Below are 20,288 nucleotides of genomic sequence, written 5' to 3'. Positions count from 1 at the left end.
TCATTGTCCATTCAGGAATCTTGGTTTTGACTATTTCCACACCCCAAATTTCCTTGATATGGCTCATAAAGGCTTTAATGACATTTGTATGAAATGCATTTATTTTTGCCAGATTTTCCATATAATCACACAATGTATTTTAACATTTCAAGATGTGCACTCTACAATGAGTTATTTACTTTGTGTGTGTGTGTGTGTGTGTGTGTGTGTGTGTGTGTGTGTGTGTGTGTGTGTGTGTGTGTGTGTGTGTAGACATATATATGTAATATACCATATTTTATATATATATATAATATGTGTGTGTGTGTGTGTGTGTGTGTGTGTGTGTGTGTGTGTGTGTGTGTGTGTGTACGTACGTATTATGTAGAAAGAAACACAGGTCACCAACTGTAGTGTGAAAACTTAAGGTATATTGGAAAAGAACAAGACAAAGCACTAAGCTCAGTGGTGGACAACAAACAAAGTGGTACAGATAAAACCATGACAAGAAACTTCATTTACAAAGGTGCAGTCTTTCAATACTGATCAGAATATCCTGTGTCACTCTATGTTACTATACCACACTTGAATGCATGGCACGTTCTAACATAGTTCCCAAACTGAAAAAGTGGCACAGACTTTTTGAACTGGTGATTTCATACAACAGCCAAAAGCAGTGGCTCGTTCACCTTTAACTTCAGTCACTGTAGCACAGACTAGTCACTCCCATGGTCACCCTATAAACAGACCACCTGTGGCATGATGTTTAGCCACCATGGTGCCACAGCAATATTATAAGCCCCAAAGGCTATGGTGTGTCTCATTTTATCTTTCTGTTTCTGGACTACCATTTATGTTAATTTATGTATGTATATAGTGCTTTCTGGGTCTTGCCTTAATAGTGCAATTCTTTTTCCAATGCACTTTGCAAATATTACATCAGGCACCTGGGCTGACTGAATTAATGTTCATTTATTGCATACTTCCTCAACAGGCAGTAGTGTGAAAAATACTTGCTAAAAGTCACTTTTAGCAAATAGTAACAAAGGCATTTTTTGCAGAGGGCAAGCCCCCCTGCACCCCCGTGTGTGTGTGTGTGTGTGTGTGTGTGTGTGTGTGTGTGTGTGTGTGTGTGTGGCAAGCCCCCCTGCACCCCCCTGTGTGTGTGTGTATGTGTGTTTGTGTGTGTGTGTGTGTGTGTGTGTGTGTGTGTGTGTGTGTGTGTGTGTGTGTGTGTGTGTGTGTGTGTGTGTGTGTGTGTGTGTGTGTGTGTGTGTGTGTGTGTGTGTGGGTGTGTGTGGGTGTGTGTGTGTGTGTGTGTGTGTGTGTGTGTGTGTGTGTGTGTGTGTGTGTGTGTGTCTCTGCCACCCCTCCCCTAACTTATATATACCATCGCCAAGGTCACACAGCATTAGAGAAACGGCAATAGTTACTCTTCACTGAAAGCAGCTTTTCAGTGAAATCTTCCTTGTGCTGCTGTCAGTCGGTGAACCAGTAGTTAAACTATCCTCACCTTCACATGAAGTAAGGTAAGGTAAAGCTTGCTCAGCTTGTTGCCTGCTTGCCTTGCATGACTTGATTCCAGAGGGGTGCAATGGCTGTGCTATGCATAACTGTTAGTTTGGGACACTCCCTTTTGTTTCCATAGATGTCAGCCACTCCATATGGAGACAATGTTTCCTTTAATTTGTCTGGCATACTGTCACCTTGCTTCCAATCATATATATCATTCTCCATCCCCTCCTTTCACTGACTGGTATCCAGCAATAAATCCCAGATTTGTGGCATTAGAACTACCACATAACTGTTTGCTCAGCATCTAAAATGGATGGAGGAATTTGTCTTTCACTATACCTAAGTCAAACATCAGCTGTATTTATTCCAAGATGGAGATGTGAATTTCAGTGAGAAAATCTATCCTAATGTAATTACTAGCTCCATGGCAGATGGGCATCCTAAGCTAGAACCTGCGGGGCTAATCCGCATTCAGAACTTCAACTGCATCAGCTTTGTTGCCACTAGAATGCAAAGTGTGAGCAATCACAGCCTGCAGATGGGGACTAGTTTTCAGCTGTTCTTACTGCTATGGCTGTTTAGCTTTGCTGTTGGCACAGGAAGAAAAATCCCCAGTATCCATCTTGTTCCAAACACTTCTGCTAGGTTCTCTCTCCAGTGGCGATATGGTGCAGGATGTCCTTTTTTCATTAGGTAGCGCGTTTGTCCCTGGGATGCAAGTAGCACTTGTTGACAACTGAAACCAGCACAGGCTAGCCCAATTCCAAACCAAACATAAGTCATGAGGATCAGGAACATCTCCAGGTTCGGAATGGCACCTACGAAAAACAAAAGATCAAACAGAAGCAATTTTAGGGATGAAATTGAGATTATTTGGTAAAACACAAGTTACTCTTATGCCTACTGTGATATTATTTTGATTTTACTCCTGCGGGGCTCAGAATGTCTTGAATGAACTGTTTTCTTCAGTATTTAGATAAGTTCTAGCTTTGTAAAAGTGTAGAGCAATGAAAACCATTTTGTACATGAAACATCAAAACAAGAAGCAATGTCTAGCAAAGAAATGACCAGCAGACTTGACAACATTTAAAATGTAAATGAAAAGACTTATTTAGCTTCCTAATTACAGAGCCACTCATTGTTCACGAAATTTGATTTTGGCTGGTAACAGTGATAGGTCATCAGGAATTACTAAGTTGATAATAGAATCAGGCACCTTAGATGGCTCCATGAAAATAAAACTAAAGCAGTCTATTGCAACAGCATTATTTGGGGAGTTATGTGGTCTTCATTTTGGATTCCTGTTACAAGAACAAAAGTTCACTACTTCGAACTTGTAATAGGAAGCCACACTTCTGCGAAAGTTCACTTTAACGAAAGTGAACTTTCGCTGAAGTGCACTTCACCGAAAGTACAGCAGCACAGTGGAGGACATAAAAAACAAGCTATGTCCCCCACAATGGTGCGATAGTCACAGACCTTAGGGTTAGGGCACGGGTTAGGGTAAGGGGATAGTTAGTAAAGCTATCCCCTTACCCTAACCCATGCCCTAACCCTAAGGTTCGTGACTATCGCACCATAGTGGAGGACATTGCTATGTCCTTCACTGCGCTGCAGTCGTCACGGACCTTAGGGTTAGGGCACAGGTCATGGTAAGGGGATAGCCCTATACACTTCAATGCCTGCACTTAGCCAATGTGAGCAACTGTGCTGTCCATAACCTTGATGTGTGTGTGTGTGTGTGTGTGTGTGTGTGTGTGTGTGTGTGTGTGTGTGTGTGTGTGTGTATATATATCTCTATATATATATATATATATATATATATATATATATATATATATATGTGTGTGTGTGTGTGTGTGTGTGTGTGTGTGTGTAAATTCCATCTTCACTGTACCTTGGAATAAGGGACATGCTTTGAGGCATTGCAACTTGAGATGCATTCTCCCCATTAGCACTTTCAATTCTGCTATTACAAGGATCAAAATTACCACCCTCAGTCTTAAAATTATCTAATGCAGCAAGTGTTTTTCACTATGTCTTATTTAAACTGCATCTCAGTTTTATCACAGGTGTTTATTCTGACAAAATCATCTGCCAAATTAGTGTGCATTTCGGTCAGGGAGATGAACATTTGGCAGTTGGCAGGAGTCCAGGAGATGGAGGGGAAAGAATGTGACCAGAGAATATAGAATCTGGATATTATATAATCAGAAACCAGAAAAGATGGGTGTTGGGATATGGATGTAGAAAATTATGAGAATGTAGAGAATTTTAAAGGTGTCATCCTGAACAGAAAGGATGTGGGAAGAAGGGGACAGTCACTGAGTTGTAGGGACCAACTGCTCCCATGAGCTGTGCATATTTATCTTCACAGATAAAGAGTTCTGGGCCCAGCGGACATGATTTAGAATGTTAAATGCACTTAAAGCACAGATTAAACTAGGTGTGTTAACTTCTGGCATCTAGTTCATATGTAATATTCCTGTATGGAGTACATAATTAAGGCATAAGTGAAACCATTTAAATTTATTTATTATTTCATTCCCTCAGAAATAAGCTTGAAGGCTTTGATTTCCATGTAAAGTTAACACACATGATTTTGATGAATGCCAAGATGTTCAACAAACATGCTGCCTTACTGGCATGTGGGTAGTAGTACCCTGACCACATCCCCCTGCCCCCAGATGTCTGTCAAAGCTCAAAACTTCTCTCACTGCCTGTCTGTGAAGGTAAAGAACCAATCACATCGCAGGATCGGATCAGCCCTTCATACTCACAGACAGGACCCTTTTAGTTTTCTTGTGCCATAGAAAGATCTCTTGGGATATTGCTTCTCTCAAACTGGGTGACATATGAGGGCCCGAATGAACAGATGGTGAAATCAGACAGAAAAGGAGAGTGGTATTGCTAAAACTGGATTTATCCTCAAGTCTTAATGAATACCTTCATGTGGTGGACCCTGTTTTCAGAAAAATTTCACCAAGATGACACTGATACATAGACTGCATCTTATACAGCATACATCATGGAGAGCAAGTTAAAAATAAAAAGATATCTGGATGCACAAGTCCCAGGATAAAAAAGTACCCAGCACTAGTTTGTGCACTGTTGCCAGTATTGGAAAAAAATGGCAGTGTGGAATACTCAAGACATTAGAACATTCCTACAGTGGGGTTAGGCCAGGCTCAGGAGAGAATGCCCCCCACTGTAGACGGAAGTAGTAGTCCACAAAAAACGCAAAAACTGGCATGTCAAAAAACAGCTATAAAGATTATAGCACTGCCAACTGAGGATAAAGAAGAAAGTATCTATAGTTAATATTATGTAAGAATCCCAGAGGTCCCAGATAGAAGATATTCAGAAGGACTAAGAGCAAAATTAGAAGAAATAAAAATACTTGCACAAGAAAAACTGTCAAAAGCTTCAAATGCAAATTTGCGGTCATTAATAGAACAAATCCATGAAAAACATTACATAAACAAAGAAATGTTGAGCTGCCTGAAAAAAAGTGACAGAGGAAGTGTGAAAATCTAAAGAAGAAAACCCAGAAATTTTTGAAAGATATAAAAAAACAAATGTGTACATTGGAAAGAAAAAGAAATTCGATACGGTTCAATATTTATGCAAAGGAGAAAGCCAAAATAATCAATACAAAAAAGCAGCTACAAAGAGAAACTGTTAGAACAGGATGCATCTGATGACTTGCCATATGATGATGCTCTGGAGCCCTCAATAAGAAGCCAGAACAAAAGTTCAGCTGGAATTGCACAGCAAGGGAAGGAGCAGGAAATGGTGGCAACTCTAACACAGCCAATGTTGTGGAGTGATGTGCAAATGAGTTCCATTATGAAGGAGCAACAGATGATGCAGGAAGCAGCTAAAGGGGACAGACTACACGAAGACATTCTGGAACTTTCTGTAGAATGTCTGCAGGAAACACAGAGCAAAGAATGTGTTCTTAGTTTAGAAGACAGTTATCTAAGGGGAGAGTTGCTTGATATAGCAGAGATGGATAGACATATTAAGACTGAAGAAAGAAATAGATTACAGAAAGTAATTAAGATCCAAAATGTTAGGAGTCTGATAAAAGAAGATGGGCACTGTAATCAAGACTATTAACATACATTTATGCGATATAACAGCAGTAAACAGTATATATTACTGTGCAGCTAAATTAATAATAGATAAAATCTTACTACAAAAACACAGAACAATAATGGAAAAGATGGAAAGTAATAAAATGCTGTCACGGAAGCATCAAATAAAGAAAACTATAAAGCAATTAAGAGAAGTGTCACTGTTAGAAGAATATATAATAGGGAACAAATCAACAAAAACATTTAGAAAAACAGTTCTGGTAAAAGAAGCCCATAGTATCAGAACAGACGAGGATCTGTTATTCACTATTGCAAATAACAAACTAAAGATATTAACACAGGTAGAACAACTTAAAATATAAGCAGATGAATATAAAGGAAAAGTACAAAATAAGCAAGTCACTGATGACCCAAAAAAGTTTTATAGAGAAATGGGAACAAAGCAAAAAGAACAGAAAAACCAACAGGAAAAGAAGCAATGGGCACATTTTGGAGACATATTTATGAAGACCCTGTGGAATATAAAAAAGATGCTGACTGATAGAAAAATTAAAAGAAACAGTAAGGGGTTCATATGCACAGAATATGAAATGGAATGAAGTAACATCCAGAGGAATTGAAACATAATTAAGAAAAGCACCTAAATGGAAAACCCTATGCCCAGATGGATTACATAACTTCTGGCTAAAAGTTTTAACATTGTTACACAAAGATTTAGCTCTGAGTAAGAATTACTTATATGCTGATCCTGATTAGACAACAACCTGGTTAGCAACAGGAAAAAGTATACTTCCCCTTAAGAGTGAACTTGTAAGCCATCCTTAAAACTGCAGGCCAATAATATTGTACAAACTATATACTGGAATTGATGCAGGCATAGGTTATAGTCATTCAGAAGAAAACATAATCAAGGCAATAAAACAAAATGGTAACAAAAGAAAGACATATGGAACAAATGGTCATTTGTTGCTAAATAAAGCCATAATAGACAATTATAAAAAGGGGAGGAATCCAAGTACGGCATGGATAAATTACAAAAAGCATATGACAACATACCACATTCATGGATGAAAGAGTGCTTACAGATGTATAAGATACATCCTACATTGAGCAGTTATATTACAGTGACCATGAAACAGTGGTAAACCACTTCGCAATTAAGCCACAACAAAGGGCAAATTATTAACCAAGGGATAAAAATTCAAAGGGAGATATTCCAGAGTAATTCTTTGTCATCACAGTTGTTTTGACTTGCCCTTAACTCATTAAGCTGTTTACTTAACACATTAGAATTGAATCCACTCAGTTACTTAAAATTACTAGAGCGTTCTGCTATTACATTGTTTAAATAACTCCAGTTCTGATGAAGGCCAGCTGTTTTGGCTGAAAGCGCTTAACATTGTATCGTTTTTTGCTGTGGTTCAAGTATGTTTAGTGTTTTAATGTGCATATAGTATCGTTTGTTCGTTTCATTCGTTTTGTGACAATAAATTGTGGAACTATCATCTTGGCAGTTGTGGGCACTTATTGGTGGAACCGAAGAATTTTTTACTTAACACATTAGGTCATAGTTACAATTTGGCTCCCAGAAAGCAACCTTCTCATGTATTTGTGGATGACTTAAAACTGTATAGCTCATCAGATGAGGAGTTGAAAGCACAACTGCAAGTGGTTAAAACATTCTCAGATGATATAAGAATGACACTTGGTATTGATAAATGTGCAAAAGCAACATTTAAAACAGGAAAGTTGTAGTACTAAGAAAATAGCAATCTGGGACAGGAATGTGATATAAAGAAAACTGAGCAGGAAGACTGCACAAATATTTAGTAATTGATGAAGGATTGGCAGTAATACATAAACAAACGCAAATGAAACTCAGTAAGGAATATTACAGAAGACTAAATCTAATATTGAAAATAGCCTTGACATCTAGGATTAAAGTCCAAGCTTAAAACCAATTTGCTCTTCCTGTTCTAACTTGCAGTTTTTCTGTGATTTACTGGCCCCAAAAGGTATTGGATCAGTTGGACAGAAAAACAAGACAGATGATTCATGCTTATCAAATGATATATAAAAATCAGGGGGCCCTTCACATTGTCAAAACTGCAAAATGTCGACATTCATATGGCCGAGACCATATGATCGACATTTGCAATTTCGACAATGTGGAACCGGCATCTCACTATAGTGCAGAATGGAAAGATTTCTGTAGTGCGATCTCAGAGTTAGTATATTTAAGTTATGGGCCCCCCATGGGGGGTACAGGGGGACTTGCCCCCCCTGCTAACAATGTGTTTTTATTTTGTAACGTGTGTATTTATTTTTTTTGAATGTTCAAAATTCCAAATGTCGATGATATGATCTCAGCCATATGATTATCGACCTCATACCTGCTGACCTCATCAGAGCCAAACAAAATGGAAGTTTTAAAACATGAGGAGAGGAAGTCTACAACCTCTCTGCTTAGTTTAGCAGAAGCTTTCCAGTGTCAAGTGGGAAAGGAAATAAAATCATAAGTGGACAAAAATCAGACAGCAACTGAATGTGCCCCCCCAAAAAAGAAAAAGTATAAAGAATATAAGTAGAAGGATCAGGCAAAAGCCATAAATATGGTGGCAAGTATAGAGATCTCCTGAAACAACCTCATGCTGATCAGAATTTGATGCAGGTGTGGTTGAAGAGAGGTTTGTTGAAAACAGAGGATGAAAGGTTAATCATGGCAGCCCAGGAGAGTGGTTTTAGTTTACAAAGTCCACTGGACATGTGCAGAAACAGACACACGTAGGGTCTGTAAAAAAAAGTTATAAACAGTCGCACACCTTGTTGCTGGGTGTGATATATTCATGGCAGATGGCCTGTACACTGAAAGGCACAGTAATGTGACAAGACTGTTGTACTGGGGATTGTGCAAACACAGCAATATAGAAGTAGCTGAGAAGCACTTGAAATATGAACCACAAAGTATTATAGAGAATGATGACGTGTACATCACATGGGATCACCCATTACCAACAGTTCAAAAAAATAGATGCGAGAAAACCTGATATAGCTGTCTATGAAAAAGAAGACAAGAGTAGCACTGATCATTGAAATTACTACACCTAGTGATTAGTGTCTCACATACATACAGACACAAAGTTATAAAATAGCAGGATTTGCAGGCAGAAATGACAGCAATACAGAAGAAAGATACCCAGACAGTTCCAATAGTGTTGGGAGCAATGAGTCTAATAAAAAAGAATCTACAGTCATATTTAGATATGCTACTAATACATGTAACTTCATTTGAATCTCAGGAGGAGTAATTTCTGGGCACATTGTGATTGTTGCGAGAAACACTTTTGGCTAACATCAAAAATTGAAAAAATTGAAACAATACTAATTTTATTAACTTTAATTATACCTTGATGTAGGAATGGGTTCATTTCCCTTCATGGTATTAGAAACCCAAAAGATTTGGAGAAATTAAACTGAATGATATCAGCTAAAGAGCTCAGATAAGAAACTCCTTTTAGGTTTTATTTCCTCCCTTTTACTTCTCTGTCTGTTCTTGACTAGTGTATTCTGCTGCTTTTTTTTTTATTAGGAATTTTGTATCTGCACCTGTTTTTACTTTGACTAGCACAATAAGGCCTGTTGATTAAAAGTTTCATTTGGAAGTTTTGACAGGAAAACATGCTGCTAGTGCATTTTTTCTTTGGAGTTGTGATTATTTGAGGTGACTGAGTAGGATTACATAATTTTAAGTGATTTTTTTTCATAAATTGCAATTTTGGTGTCATTTTGCATGTTAAACATCACTGACAGGAATTTTTCATCGGTGCATGATTTATTTCTTGTGTAATACTGTTTTAGGCTGCATCCATTCATTCTGACTGCAACTAGCCGATTTTTCTACAAGATTAGGGGACTTTTGTGCATGCATGTTGTGATTGCAACTGTGTTACTGAAACTGTCATTTTATTCAGTGCGTTGTTTAAAATAGTAATTTGCAGAAATAAACTTCAGTTTTCTTTTGGTGCCATTTTGTAAGGTAACCATTTCTGACAGGAATGTTTTGATCAGATTATGATTTGTTTCTTGTCTCATACTACTTTAGACTGTATCCATTCATCTGGACTGAAAGTAGCCTTTTTTTTTTTTACAAAATCAGGGGACATATATGCATGTATTTTGTGTTTTGAATTGTATTACTGAAAATACAGATATTTTGTTAATGCAGTGTTAAGAACAGTATCCCTGCAGAAATAGTCTAGATTGCTATTTAGATGGTACAATAGTGGGATTTGTCCATCTCTTTAGTGGGATGACTATGAAGCCAATATTTGAGACTGAGCTTGTTAGTTTCATGTCCTTCCACTTGATGGACTCAGACACCCCAAACCATCTTCCCCATCTGCACCTAAAATACAAATGAATAAATCAAAAAATATGCCTCAGCCTATGGCTTGTGATTCCGCAGTAGCCTTAATTTCAGGCAGGCTATTGGACCACTCACCTTTTGTTCTGTCCAGGTCCCCTTGTGTAGTCATAGTACCACAACTGTGCATGACATGAGCGTCAGACATATCCTCTGGGGCTGTACCATTGCCTGCTGCATGCATGGGAGAACAAAACTCTTTAGGTGTAGGGGAAGTCAGGGTTGCAGAATCTGTTGTCAGTATTGATACTTTTACCCTGGGGACTCTCCCACTAGTGTAGTGCATGACAAAAACACACAGAAGACCATCCATGTGGTTGGGCAGCAGTCTCTGATTAGTTTCCAACCTGAGATGGTATCTTTGGATAGAGCCATAGTGCAGGCCAAGTGTTATAGAGTGCGTACCTGGGTTTTAATAATGCTGGCACTTTCAACGCCCCCCCCCCATCAGTCCGCTACTTTTGAATAGGATCTTGCATCTGAGGACCCTGACCAGTTTATATTGGATCAGTTGGTTCCTCTGATGACAAACAGATAGATGGAGCCAAACAAATGTTTTCTTATCCCTCCTTTTCACCACTGGGAAAGGTCTTCTAGAAAGCTTTTAGTTTTCCTCTGTTCATTGAGGCTTTGCCTAAGAAATGGTTTAAGAAATTTTTGGTATGCTCTACTTTGCCTGGCCTCCAAGCCCTTTTGTCTACAGAGCCTGCTTTGGTGTCCCCAAATACCTTTGCTAATAAGAAAACCACAGCTTATCTAGGTTTCTCACATTAACTAAGCAAGTGGGTAGAATCTTATGAAAGTTGCTGCCACAGTCCAGACCAATAGCTTTTAAAGTGTTTAACTACTAGTATTTTAAGTGGAAGTTTGTGTTGAGATAAATGTAAAAGTTTAGACAAGTTTGCTACATCATTGCCTATAGTGCAAAAGCTCTATGTTACAAATATTGTTTCCTTTGTAATCTCTGATGTCAACACATGCTCTAAAAAGTGCCATGGATGGGTCTGATACTATTTCTAGAAATTCAGTGTTATCACTGGTGATTAGGAAGTATGCTTAGTTGCATTCCTCACAAGGCAGCTTGAACATACAGTGGTCTCCAACAGATGGGTTCCAAACATTATTAGCAGAGGTTTCAGATGGAAGGAAAAATACTTCTGCCTCTATTCAGGGGAGGTTCACCATCATCTTTTGGAACAGATTTTGTTGTTCCCTCAGGGGTCATAGAACTGGTTTCTTCTTCTGAAAGAATGAGAGATTTCTTCTTTAGTAGTTCCCAAAACCAGCAGTCATACAGACCAATGTGGGACCTTTTGTTTTTAAAACATTTCACAAGGTCCCCAAGTTCAAGATGCTTAACCTGCAGACAGTGCTTCCTTTGTTTCCAGACCACTGCTTCACAGTCAACTTAGTCTTTATGGATGCTTTTCTTCATATCCCCAGGGCTCATTACTTCAGGGTATATCTGAGATTTGTTATGTCTGGTTCATACTATCGGTTTTCTGTTTTGCCCTTTGGGAATATGAAACATTTCGGGGAAACATATGTTTTCCAAATGTCTTGTTCCAATAGTGGCCCACTAATGGACTCTGGTCATTCACTTTTTTTTTCCATACTTGGGCAACTTGCTGATCTGTGCAGAGTCTTCATCTAGATGTATGAAATCGGTAGCGAACATCTTGTTCTGAATCTGCCATCTAGGGTTCAAGTTGAACTTCCTACAGTCATGTTTGACACTCTCACAGACTCATCTTTCTGGGGTGCTTAATTAACTTCAACAAGAGTCTGCCTTTTCTGCCCTAAGACAAGGTCCTGTTATACCAAATGGTGTTTCTGCAGTTATCCCAGGGGACGGTCAACTTGGTGAGACAATTTCTAGAAATTTTAGGACTATTGGCTTTAATGGTTCTCATTTTACCACTGGCAAGTCTTCACATGACAAAGATTCAGTGATATGTCTGAAATTGTTGGATGCAGCACCTTCTTTCCTTGGAATCCCAGTTGCCAGTGTGGCCCTTCATCAGATGAGAATTATAGTGGTATACAGATTAGTTGTGTGTCAGTCCAAAGCTCTGCCCCACCCAATGCCAGTACAATCTGTCTAGATAGATTTGTCTGACTTCACCTGGGGAGCTTTATCAATGGAGATGCAAGTGCTAGCTACCTGGGGACCCAAGGACACATGGAATTACATCAATATATAGGAGATGTTAGTGTGTGTTTCATCCCTTGAAAGTCCCTCACCACCTTTGAACTCTGGGTCTCCTTCTGATAGTTACGGACCTTGGTACTACTCTCTGTACTAATTGGCAATGATAGCCTGTGAGTGGGTTTCTTAGTATTTTCTGTCTCTTCAGGCATCAGGCATCCCATCAGAGTAGAACATTGTGGCAGCCAGACCGAGCAGATCCTGGGTAGACCTGCATGAGTGGAAGCTCAAGGGTGTGGTCTAAGATCTAGTCCAGATGTGGGAAAGTCTTTAATATTTATTTATTTATATTTGTTGACCGGTAGTGTCTGACTGGACGTAGGTCCATTTTCAGTGGAGGCCCGGGGAGAAAAGCTCCACAGTTAAAATAAACAGACAGTAGTTACACTGGATTACATAGCAATTACTTACAACATATTTACAGATGAAGAACATAGTACATCAGTAGACAACTAGAATCTTTATCTGAGAAGTACATAACAGACATTAACAAATGTTACAATAAGAAGTTCCTTCTGTATAATAAGTACTAGGCTTATGAGCATCTGAGCTTGCTATAATCAAGGTAGTTAGTGGATTGGAAAGAAAGGTAGTGGTTGGATGGGGTGGGTGATATTAGAGTGGGAGTTGCAAGGGCATAGCCAGCATGTTTTAGGTGCGCTTTTAGTAAAGTTTTGAAGTGGATGCATGATGGTATGGAGGTAATTGTGGGTGGGAAGGAGTTCCATAATTTGGCTATGGTGCAAGAGAATAGTGCTTCACCAGCAGAGTTATTGGCTTTAGTGATCTGCAAGTGATTTTTGTTGCTGGATCTTAGTGGTCTGGTGGTGCGATAGGGTTGGAGTAGATTCTGGAGGGATGGGACATTTAGTGGATGGTTTACTAGTTTGTGGGCGAGTGAGAGTTGATACCATTGAAGGAGGTGAAGGAGTTCAAGGCAGCCCAGTTCAGCAAGTGACAGACAGTGGTGACTACGGTAGGATGCCTCTGTGGCAAATTTGGCGATTTTGTTGTAGCAGGTCTCTAGCCTGTTTAGATCACATTGCCTTAGGTTGGTATATATTAGAGAGGCATAAAGTAGGGTGGAGATAAGGTGGGAAATTGCTACTGAAATCTTTGCTGCTTTGGTGAGAAGTTGCTTATTTCTGTATAATGCTCCTAGTTTTTTGTGGACTTTTTTTATGGTCATGGATATGTGAATGTCAAATTTTAGTTTATTGTCTATTTCCACTCCTAGCAATTTGGTGTGTTCAGCTGGGTATATAGTGGTGTTGTCTTTTGCTGTGATGTTAAAGTGAGAGTTGTTTTGAGTATGTTTGGTGGGTTGGAAGATGAGTAGTTTAGTTTTGTTTGGGTTGAGTATTAATTGGGCATCGGATAACCAAGTTTCAACAGAGGAAAAGGCTTCCTGTGTGACTTTTTGCAGTTTGGGTAGGGACTGGGCTGAGCAGATGATGGTTGAGTCATCTGAGTATTGTATGAGTGTGCCATGTTTGGTGGCAGAGGCTAGATTATTGGTGAAAACAGAAAAGAGTAGGGGTCCAAGGATGGATCCTTGGGGAACCCCTATGGAGACAGGTAGTTGAATAGATTATTTAATAGATTTGTTTTTAATAGATTTGTATTTAATAGATTTGTATTTAATAGATCTGTTTGCCTTCTCTTGATACAGACAGCTGCAAAAATTCTGTTTCAGAAATCCTTGCAGCCATGCTTGGAGGGCAGATGCATTCTCATTCTCTGGGATGGAAATATTCCTGTATGCATTTCCACCTTTTCCACTGATTCACAAGGTACTTCTGAAAGTTTAAAGAGAAATGACAAAGATCATTGTGGTGCCACCTATTGATTCAGGCAATTTTGTTCTTCCTGTTTATGGTATTGGCCATAGACAATTACTCCAGACTTCCTCACGTGCTGGACTGGTGCGCACAGTCTCAGGGACAACTGTTGCATCCAGCTTGGATGATTCTGTCTTGACTCAGTTTAGGCACTTGTTCTTGAGGCTGTGCAGCAGGTGTTAAAGAATGCCAGAAAACCTGCTGTTAGAAAATCTTGTGTTTGCAAAGGTATAAGATTTTCTAAGTGGTGACTAAATGAAAGCAGACAGTCCATTCTGGTTAATATTCCTCTAGTATTACAATATTGGTGTGAGCTACTTCAGGATGGCTTATTGTATGCATCCATTAAGGTGCATTTAGTGGCTATCTCTGCTTGTCTGCCAATGGATAACCCTCTTTCTTTCTTCTCTTTTGGTAAAACAGATGATGAAGGGAATATTGTATATGAGACTCCCTCAACATCAAATTCCTCCTTAGTAGGATCTTGGCTGTGTTCTTGAAAAAGTGACCTTACCATCTTTTGAACCAACAGCTAACACTGATCTTAAGTTCTTAACGGAGAAAACTGTTTTGCTTATTTGTCTAACATGTGCAAAGTGAGTTTTTGAGCTGCAAGCTCTCATAGTGGGACAGTCTTACCCGATTTTCCACAGTGATAGAAAGGACTGTGAAAGTCACTTATTCTTTTTTCAGGTCAAAAGGGTTTCAGTCTTCACTTTCTATCAGTCTTTTAATTTCCTTGGGTTCTTTCTGGAACCCAGGTATAACAGCTAGATGTTACTTTATGCCTTGGATGTGCATAAACAGCTCAGATACTACCTAGACAGAATAAACCCTTTAAGAAGGCCAAAAGGCTTTTTATTTCCTTTTCTGGAGCAAACAAAGGTCAGCCTGTCTCTATGCAGTTCACTGCACAATCGTTCCCCTCTGATATTATTTTTTGTAAATTGTTCCCCTCTGGTATTATTTTTTGTAACACCCATTATGGAGTGGTGAATCCAGACAAGGCAAAGGTATTTTTCACCAGCACCTTTTCCTTATCAGTGACATTTTGGAAAGGCATGGAATCTAGAAGTATTCTAGAGGCAGTAATGTGGTCCTCTATCTTTACCTGCATGAAGCTGTACAGACAGGATGCTTTTCTAGATTGAGTATCCTTATCCTTTCTCCTCCAGGCTGGGTAGGCCTTGTGAATCTACCCATGTGCCAGTAAGGTAGTGTGATTCTTGAACATAGTACTGTTGCACAAGTTCCACTTACCTGTAACATGATGTTCGTAGAACAAATTGCCTTATTTGCAGTATCCTCCCACCCAGCCCTTTTTTTGTCGGATGCATATAGTTGCTTGTAGGAGGTGCTGTTGAATCTGATTCAGCAACCTTTTGTGTCTGTGTGTGTGTGTGTGTGTGTGTGTGTGTGTGTGTGTGTGTGTGTGTGTGTGTGTGTGTGTGTGTGTGTGTGTGTGTGTATGTGTGTTTGTGTGCATGCTCATGTGTCTGTCTGCATATGTGTGTGTGTGTGTGTGTGTGTGTGTGTGTGTGTGTGTGTGTGTGTGTGTGTGTGTGTGTGTGTGTGTGTGTGTGTGTGTGTGCATGTTGCATTTGGTATAAAACAGTAGGTGTTCACAATGCTTGAATTTCATCTGCTCTTCCTATTGTACCCTAGAAAACTGAAAAGGTCCTGTCTGTGACTTTAAAAGGCTGTCCTGGACCTCCCAGGTGATTGGTTCTTCATGCTCACAGATAGGCAGTGGGAGGAGTTCAGAGCTCTTACAGACTGCCAGTGGGGAGGGTAGCAGGGCATTACTACCCACATGCTAGTAAGTCAGTGGGTTCTATGAACAACTACTGTTACAGCTGAGTTGAACTTGGCAGCTGTACTTTCTGCTGCTCAAGAACTGCAATGTTGAGATACTACAAACCTATTAATGATAAGAAATACCTGTGATCTTCAGAATGGTGATGGGAGAACATCAAATTGACAAAGTTCCAATCTGGAAAAACAGTTCCTACAGATAAAAGATTTGACAAACTTTGCAGTCTGTAACATATGTCCATTAACTATAACCTTCTTCAAGATGATACAGTCTGAAAGAAAGCTATATTTAGAGTGGAGTAGGACCCACACCCACTCACATGCAAATACACACACATGCTTAGGAGTTAGTTCAGAATACTTACAGTTTAGGTAGATATATTCATGCAGTAATACATTTGCCAAGCTGTCTTTCAGGAACATTTAGTGGACTCATTTCTAACTCTTTTATAAAAAAAAATTTTAAGTGATGTTCAACATTATAGATCACTGCTGCAGTAGCCTAAGCTACTGTGTGGGTCCTACTCCATGTGACTGGCCAGCTTTACAAAACTGGAGAGCTTTCCATATGCTCCTAATGTTAGGAGTTTGAGAGCTGACATATGAAATGCGTCAGAGATTTTTTTTTGTCAAAGAACAGTCTTTCTGTGAGACCAATGGAACTGTTTCAGCCAGAGATTCTTCAAGGCTGGGCAGGTAAATACCATGTTTGGGAAAACCTTCCATTACATACATATTTTTGTTAGGAAAATATGTGCTTTTCTGACTGAAATATGGTGTCTTGCTAGAAAATGTTTTATTTTTGGACTGTAATTACACTTTTAAGGGAGTGTTGTGTGTAAATGTGTTTTGTGTGGAAAAGTTTAATTGTCGACTAAAATTTTATCAGGTTTTGTGTTTTGGGGCAGGATACTATGCTTCAGGACTGTCAGTGGTTTACTTACCACAGTGCCACATTTTCTATACTTTACCAGCTGCCGACTTATCCAGCTTCCACTGTCCTACGTTGAGGTCTCATTCTGGGCTTACTTACTTAATTACACTGGTGTCTTTGGTTTTACCTTCCCTGTCTGCAAGAAGAAAGTTATAAGGAGATCTTTGGGTGTCAGGCCAGCTTCTGTTGTGCCTCAGCCACTGGTGAGTGACTCTGCTGTGGCCACTTGTATTTCAGACCAATCATCTTTTGCCCCAGTCCTCCACAACTGCAAGAATGCCCTTGGAGGACAAGGAAGAACCACTCTTGTCGTTCCCAGGGATAAGTGAAGGTTCTTCAGTTGTCTGAGATAAGGAACGTACATCAGGGACTAGTATACCATCTGAGAGCCAGTCTTTTTTCCTGGGAGATTCAGGAAAAGTGAATATAGTGAGAAAATCTTTTCATCTGCTGTTGCTCTAACTATGAACAAGGAAGATATACTGGGATTTGCTAAGGAGCTCATTAGTGTGTTTTCTTTCCTTGCTTTCTGTTTTTTAGGCAACAAAATAAAATAGTTCTCTCTCTTTGAGTTGAACTGGCTGTACCTTAGGAATTTATTTGCAGTCTAAACATTCCTGATTCTGAGGAGAGTGTAGTTTCAGATTTCCCTCCTGAAGAGTTATTCTTTTCTGAAATTTTAACTAAAATGTAAGAGGTTTTTCAGTGGGAGCAGAATGAATAAAATACTTTGATTTGTTACGAGTTATATATGCCTAAATATGCAACTGTTCCCCCTTATGTTGCTTGCTTTAGAGAATGTTTTCCCACTGCTTCTACCTTACCTGATAGTCAAACTCCTGCTTCAAGGATGTCTGCTAGTCCCACTCCCCCTGACAAGGATGAGAAAACACTGGATAAGTTAGGGAAGAAAATATGTCAAGTGCATATGCTTTGAGGATCATGCAGAAGTTAATGGTTAAATTTCCTTCTCCTGAAGTAAATAAAATTTTCATGAATGCTTACATTACATCTGCTTCTCAAGTTACTAAGCATATTTAATAATGAATTTATGATGCTGCTGCTTTAGGATCAGTATATAGAAGATTGGTGTGGTTTCATTTTCCAAATCTTCCTGAATATGTTAAAACTGACATTTTAAATTATCCCTTAGATAATGCCATTCAGCAGCTGAGGAGCTAAAGAAGTATGATCAACTCTCCTTTTTCAAATCAAATAAAAATCTCCTCTTCTCCTCAGCTCCCATTTTTCAAGAAGCCATTTAACCAGCAAGGTGCCATCAAATGGGTTTAAAAAAACAGTTTCAAGGAGGCTCCAAAAAGAAAAGAAAGAAAATGACGCAAAAAAGTCAAGGACAGTCCTGTCAGTCAGCATGACTATTTACCTGTTCACCCCCACTTCCCATCCTGACAACCTTTCCATCTCTCTAAGGCTTCAACTTCCTTTGAAGCACCAAACTGGTTAAGGCAGATGGGTTCTGAATGTAATTCAGAAGGGGTATACTTGGCTAGGGGAATACTTTCCAGGGGTTCGTTCTTTCCCAGTGAACCAAGTTGGTTTCTTTCCTCATATTCTACACCAATGCTGGCCCAGGCAGTTATACAACTTCCCTCCCACTTTGGCAAAGGCTTTTTTCCTGGCACCAAAAATGGAAGGCTGTTGGGGAGGCCACTGCTGAACCTTTCCTTTCTAAACATTTTTGTCAAGATTATGAAGTTCAAAATGTTTTTCCATTCAGTGCTTTGTAACTCTGATCCCTCTCTAGCTTTTATGTCAAAGTTAGATTTAAAGGATGCCTATCCTTACATTCCCATCAGGGAGCATTTTAAATGTTTTATATGATTTGCTGTGTCTGGCTTACATTACCAGTTCTGTCTTACTCATTAGACTTTGCGCAGCACCAGGGATATTAACAAAGTATTCTGCTCTAGTGATTTCTTTTTTTGCAGACTTCAAGGCATTTATTTCTTTCCATATTTGGACAGTTGCCTTATCTTTGTAGACTCTTTTAACAGATATCACGAGTCTTTAAAAACTGTTCAGAATCTTCTACTCAGTCTGGGCTTATATATCAACTTTCAGAAATCTCTTCTCTCTTCCCACAGAATTACATTCCTGGGATGTCTGATAGAATTTACCCAGGAAGAGCCTTTCTTCCTCCAGAAAAGGTGAGCTGTTCCACAGTTCTGGCTATGTTTTCCCAGTCAAAGTCATGCATCTGCAGTAGAATTTCTCAGGATTCTGGGATATAATCTATGATTCTTATGCTTCCCCTGGTCAGACTCCTTATGAGGAAAATACAGTAGTACCTCATATCAGTCTGGATTCAGCATCTACACCCTTTGTCTTTTCAGATCCCAGTTCTAGAAGTTGTAAAAAGGGAAATTCGGTGGTTAGTAGACCAGATCTCTTACAACCCATGTCTTCCATTCTTCATTCTGACCTTTCTTCAGTGTGTCAGTATAGGTGCATCAGACCTGGCATGGGCAGCAGTTTCCAAAGGAGTAAAAGAGTAAACTCTGTAGAACCCCATAAACAAAGAAGCAGAGACATGTCAGGAAGATGCTGGCAGTGAAGAACACTTTGAAAGCCTTAAATCATCCCTGGACCACAGGACCTCTGCAGGTTCACACATACAACACCACAGTGATGCATTATATAAACAAAGAGGTACTAAATCTTACTCTCTCTGCAGCCTGGAAGGTAGCAGCTTAGCTCGGTTTAACCCTGAAAACTCCATATTCAAATAGACCACTATTAGAATAGCATCCCCTCCCTCTGTCCCCCTTAATTTGCCTATTTTCATTTTGTGTTCCAGGGTGTGGAAGTTTACACCCTGGTATATATAGTTTACTTGTTGGGCTTGTTTGCTAGCATTGATCTTAAAGGGCTGCTTCCTCCCTTCTAGACACAAAAAGAAAACTGAATCTTTTTGTGCTCAAACTCTCTTTATACACAGCTCCTGACATATTCACTGTATTTTTTGCAGTTCGGCCTGCCTTACATTAGTTGACCTTGTTTTGTTCCTCAATCTTCTAGTCATGCCTTCAGTATTATATTGCTTCATTGCAATTTTTGCTGTAGCAGAGCCTCTTCCCTCTTAATAATCCCACTGTTTTGTACCACTACCTTAAATACTGATCACCAAATCTGATATTACTTGTTATCCTTAAACTCCTTACTAATCTACATTTCATTCCAAGCTAGCACTGAAGTTGCAATTGGTAACCAGTACTGTGTGTCGTAATATGGAAAAGGAATTATTCACAGCAGTCATTTTTTTGTAGACCTAAAGAGGTCTTATAAATCAATTGACTGTATTTTTATTAACAAGACTGAAAAGGTATGGTTTAGGTGAAGGACTTCACAAATGGTTTTACAGTTTCCTTGAAGAATGAATCTTCAAGTCTCTGATGAGGTGAACAAGTTTGGATCACTGTGCACTTTAAGATGGCATCTCTTAAGCAGTCTA

General features: G+C 39.3%; 1 protein-coding gene across 1 annotated transcript in view; it reads right to left on the bottom strand.

The window, feature by feature from the left end:
• Positions 1-1,295: 1,295 nt before the first annotated feature.
• The window catches only part of LOC122804197 (palmitoyltransferase ZDHHC22-like), a 32,947-nt gene continuing 13,954 nt past the window's right edge, over positions 1,296-20,288 (bottom strand). Inside the window, exon 2 of the mRNA XM_044073893.1 lies at positions 1,296-2,312. Within this exon, the coding sequence (XP_043929828.1) occupies positions 2,047-2,312 (266 nt within the window). The 3' untranslated portion in view covers positions 1,296-2,046. The remainder of the gene's footprint in view (positions 2,313-20,288) is intronic.

The sequence above is a fragment of the Protopterus annectens genome, chromosome 6.part0, assembly GCF_019279795.1.
Source record: "Protopterus annectens isolate FY-2018-M chromosome 6.part0, PAN1.0, whole genome shotgun sequence".
Taxonomy (NCBI): domain Eukaryota; kingdom Metazoa; phylum Chordata; order Ceratodontiformes; family Protopteridae; genus Protopterus; species Protopterus annectens.
This window is presented reverse-complemented; position numbering and strand designations above follow the sequence as displayed.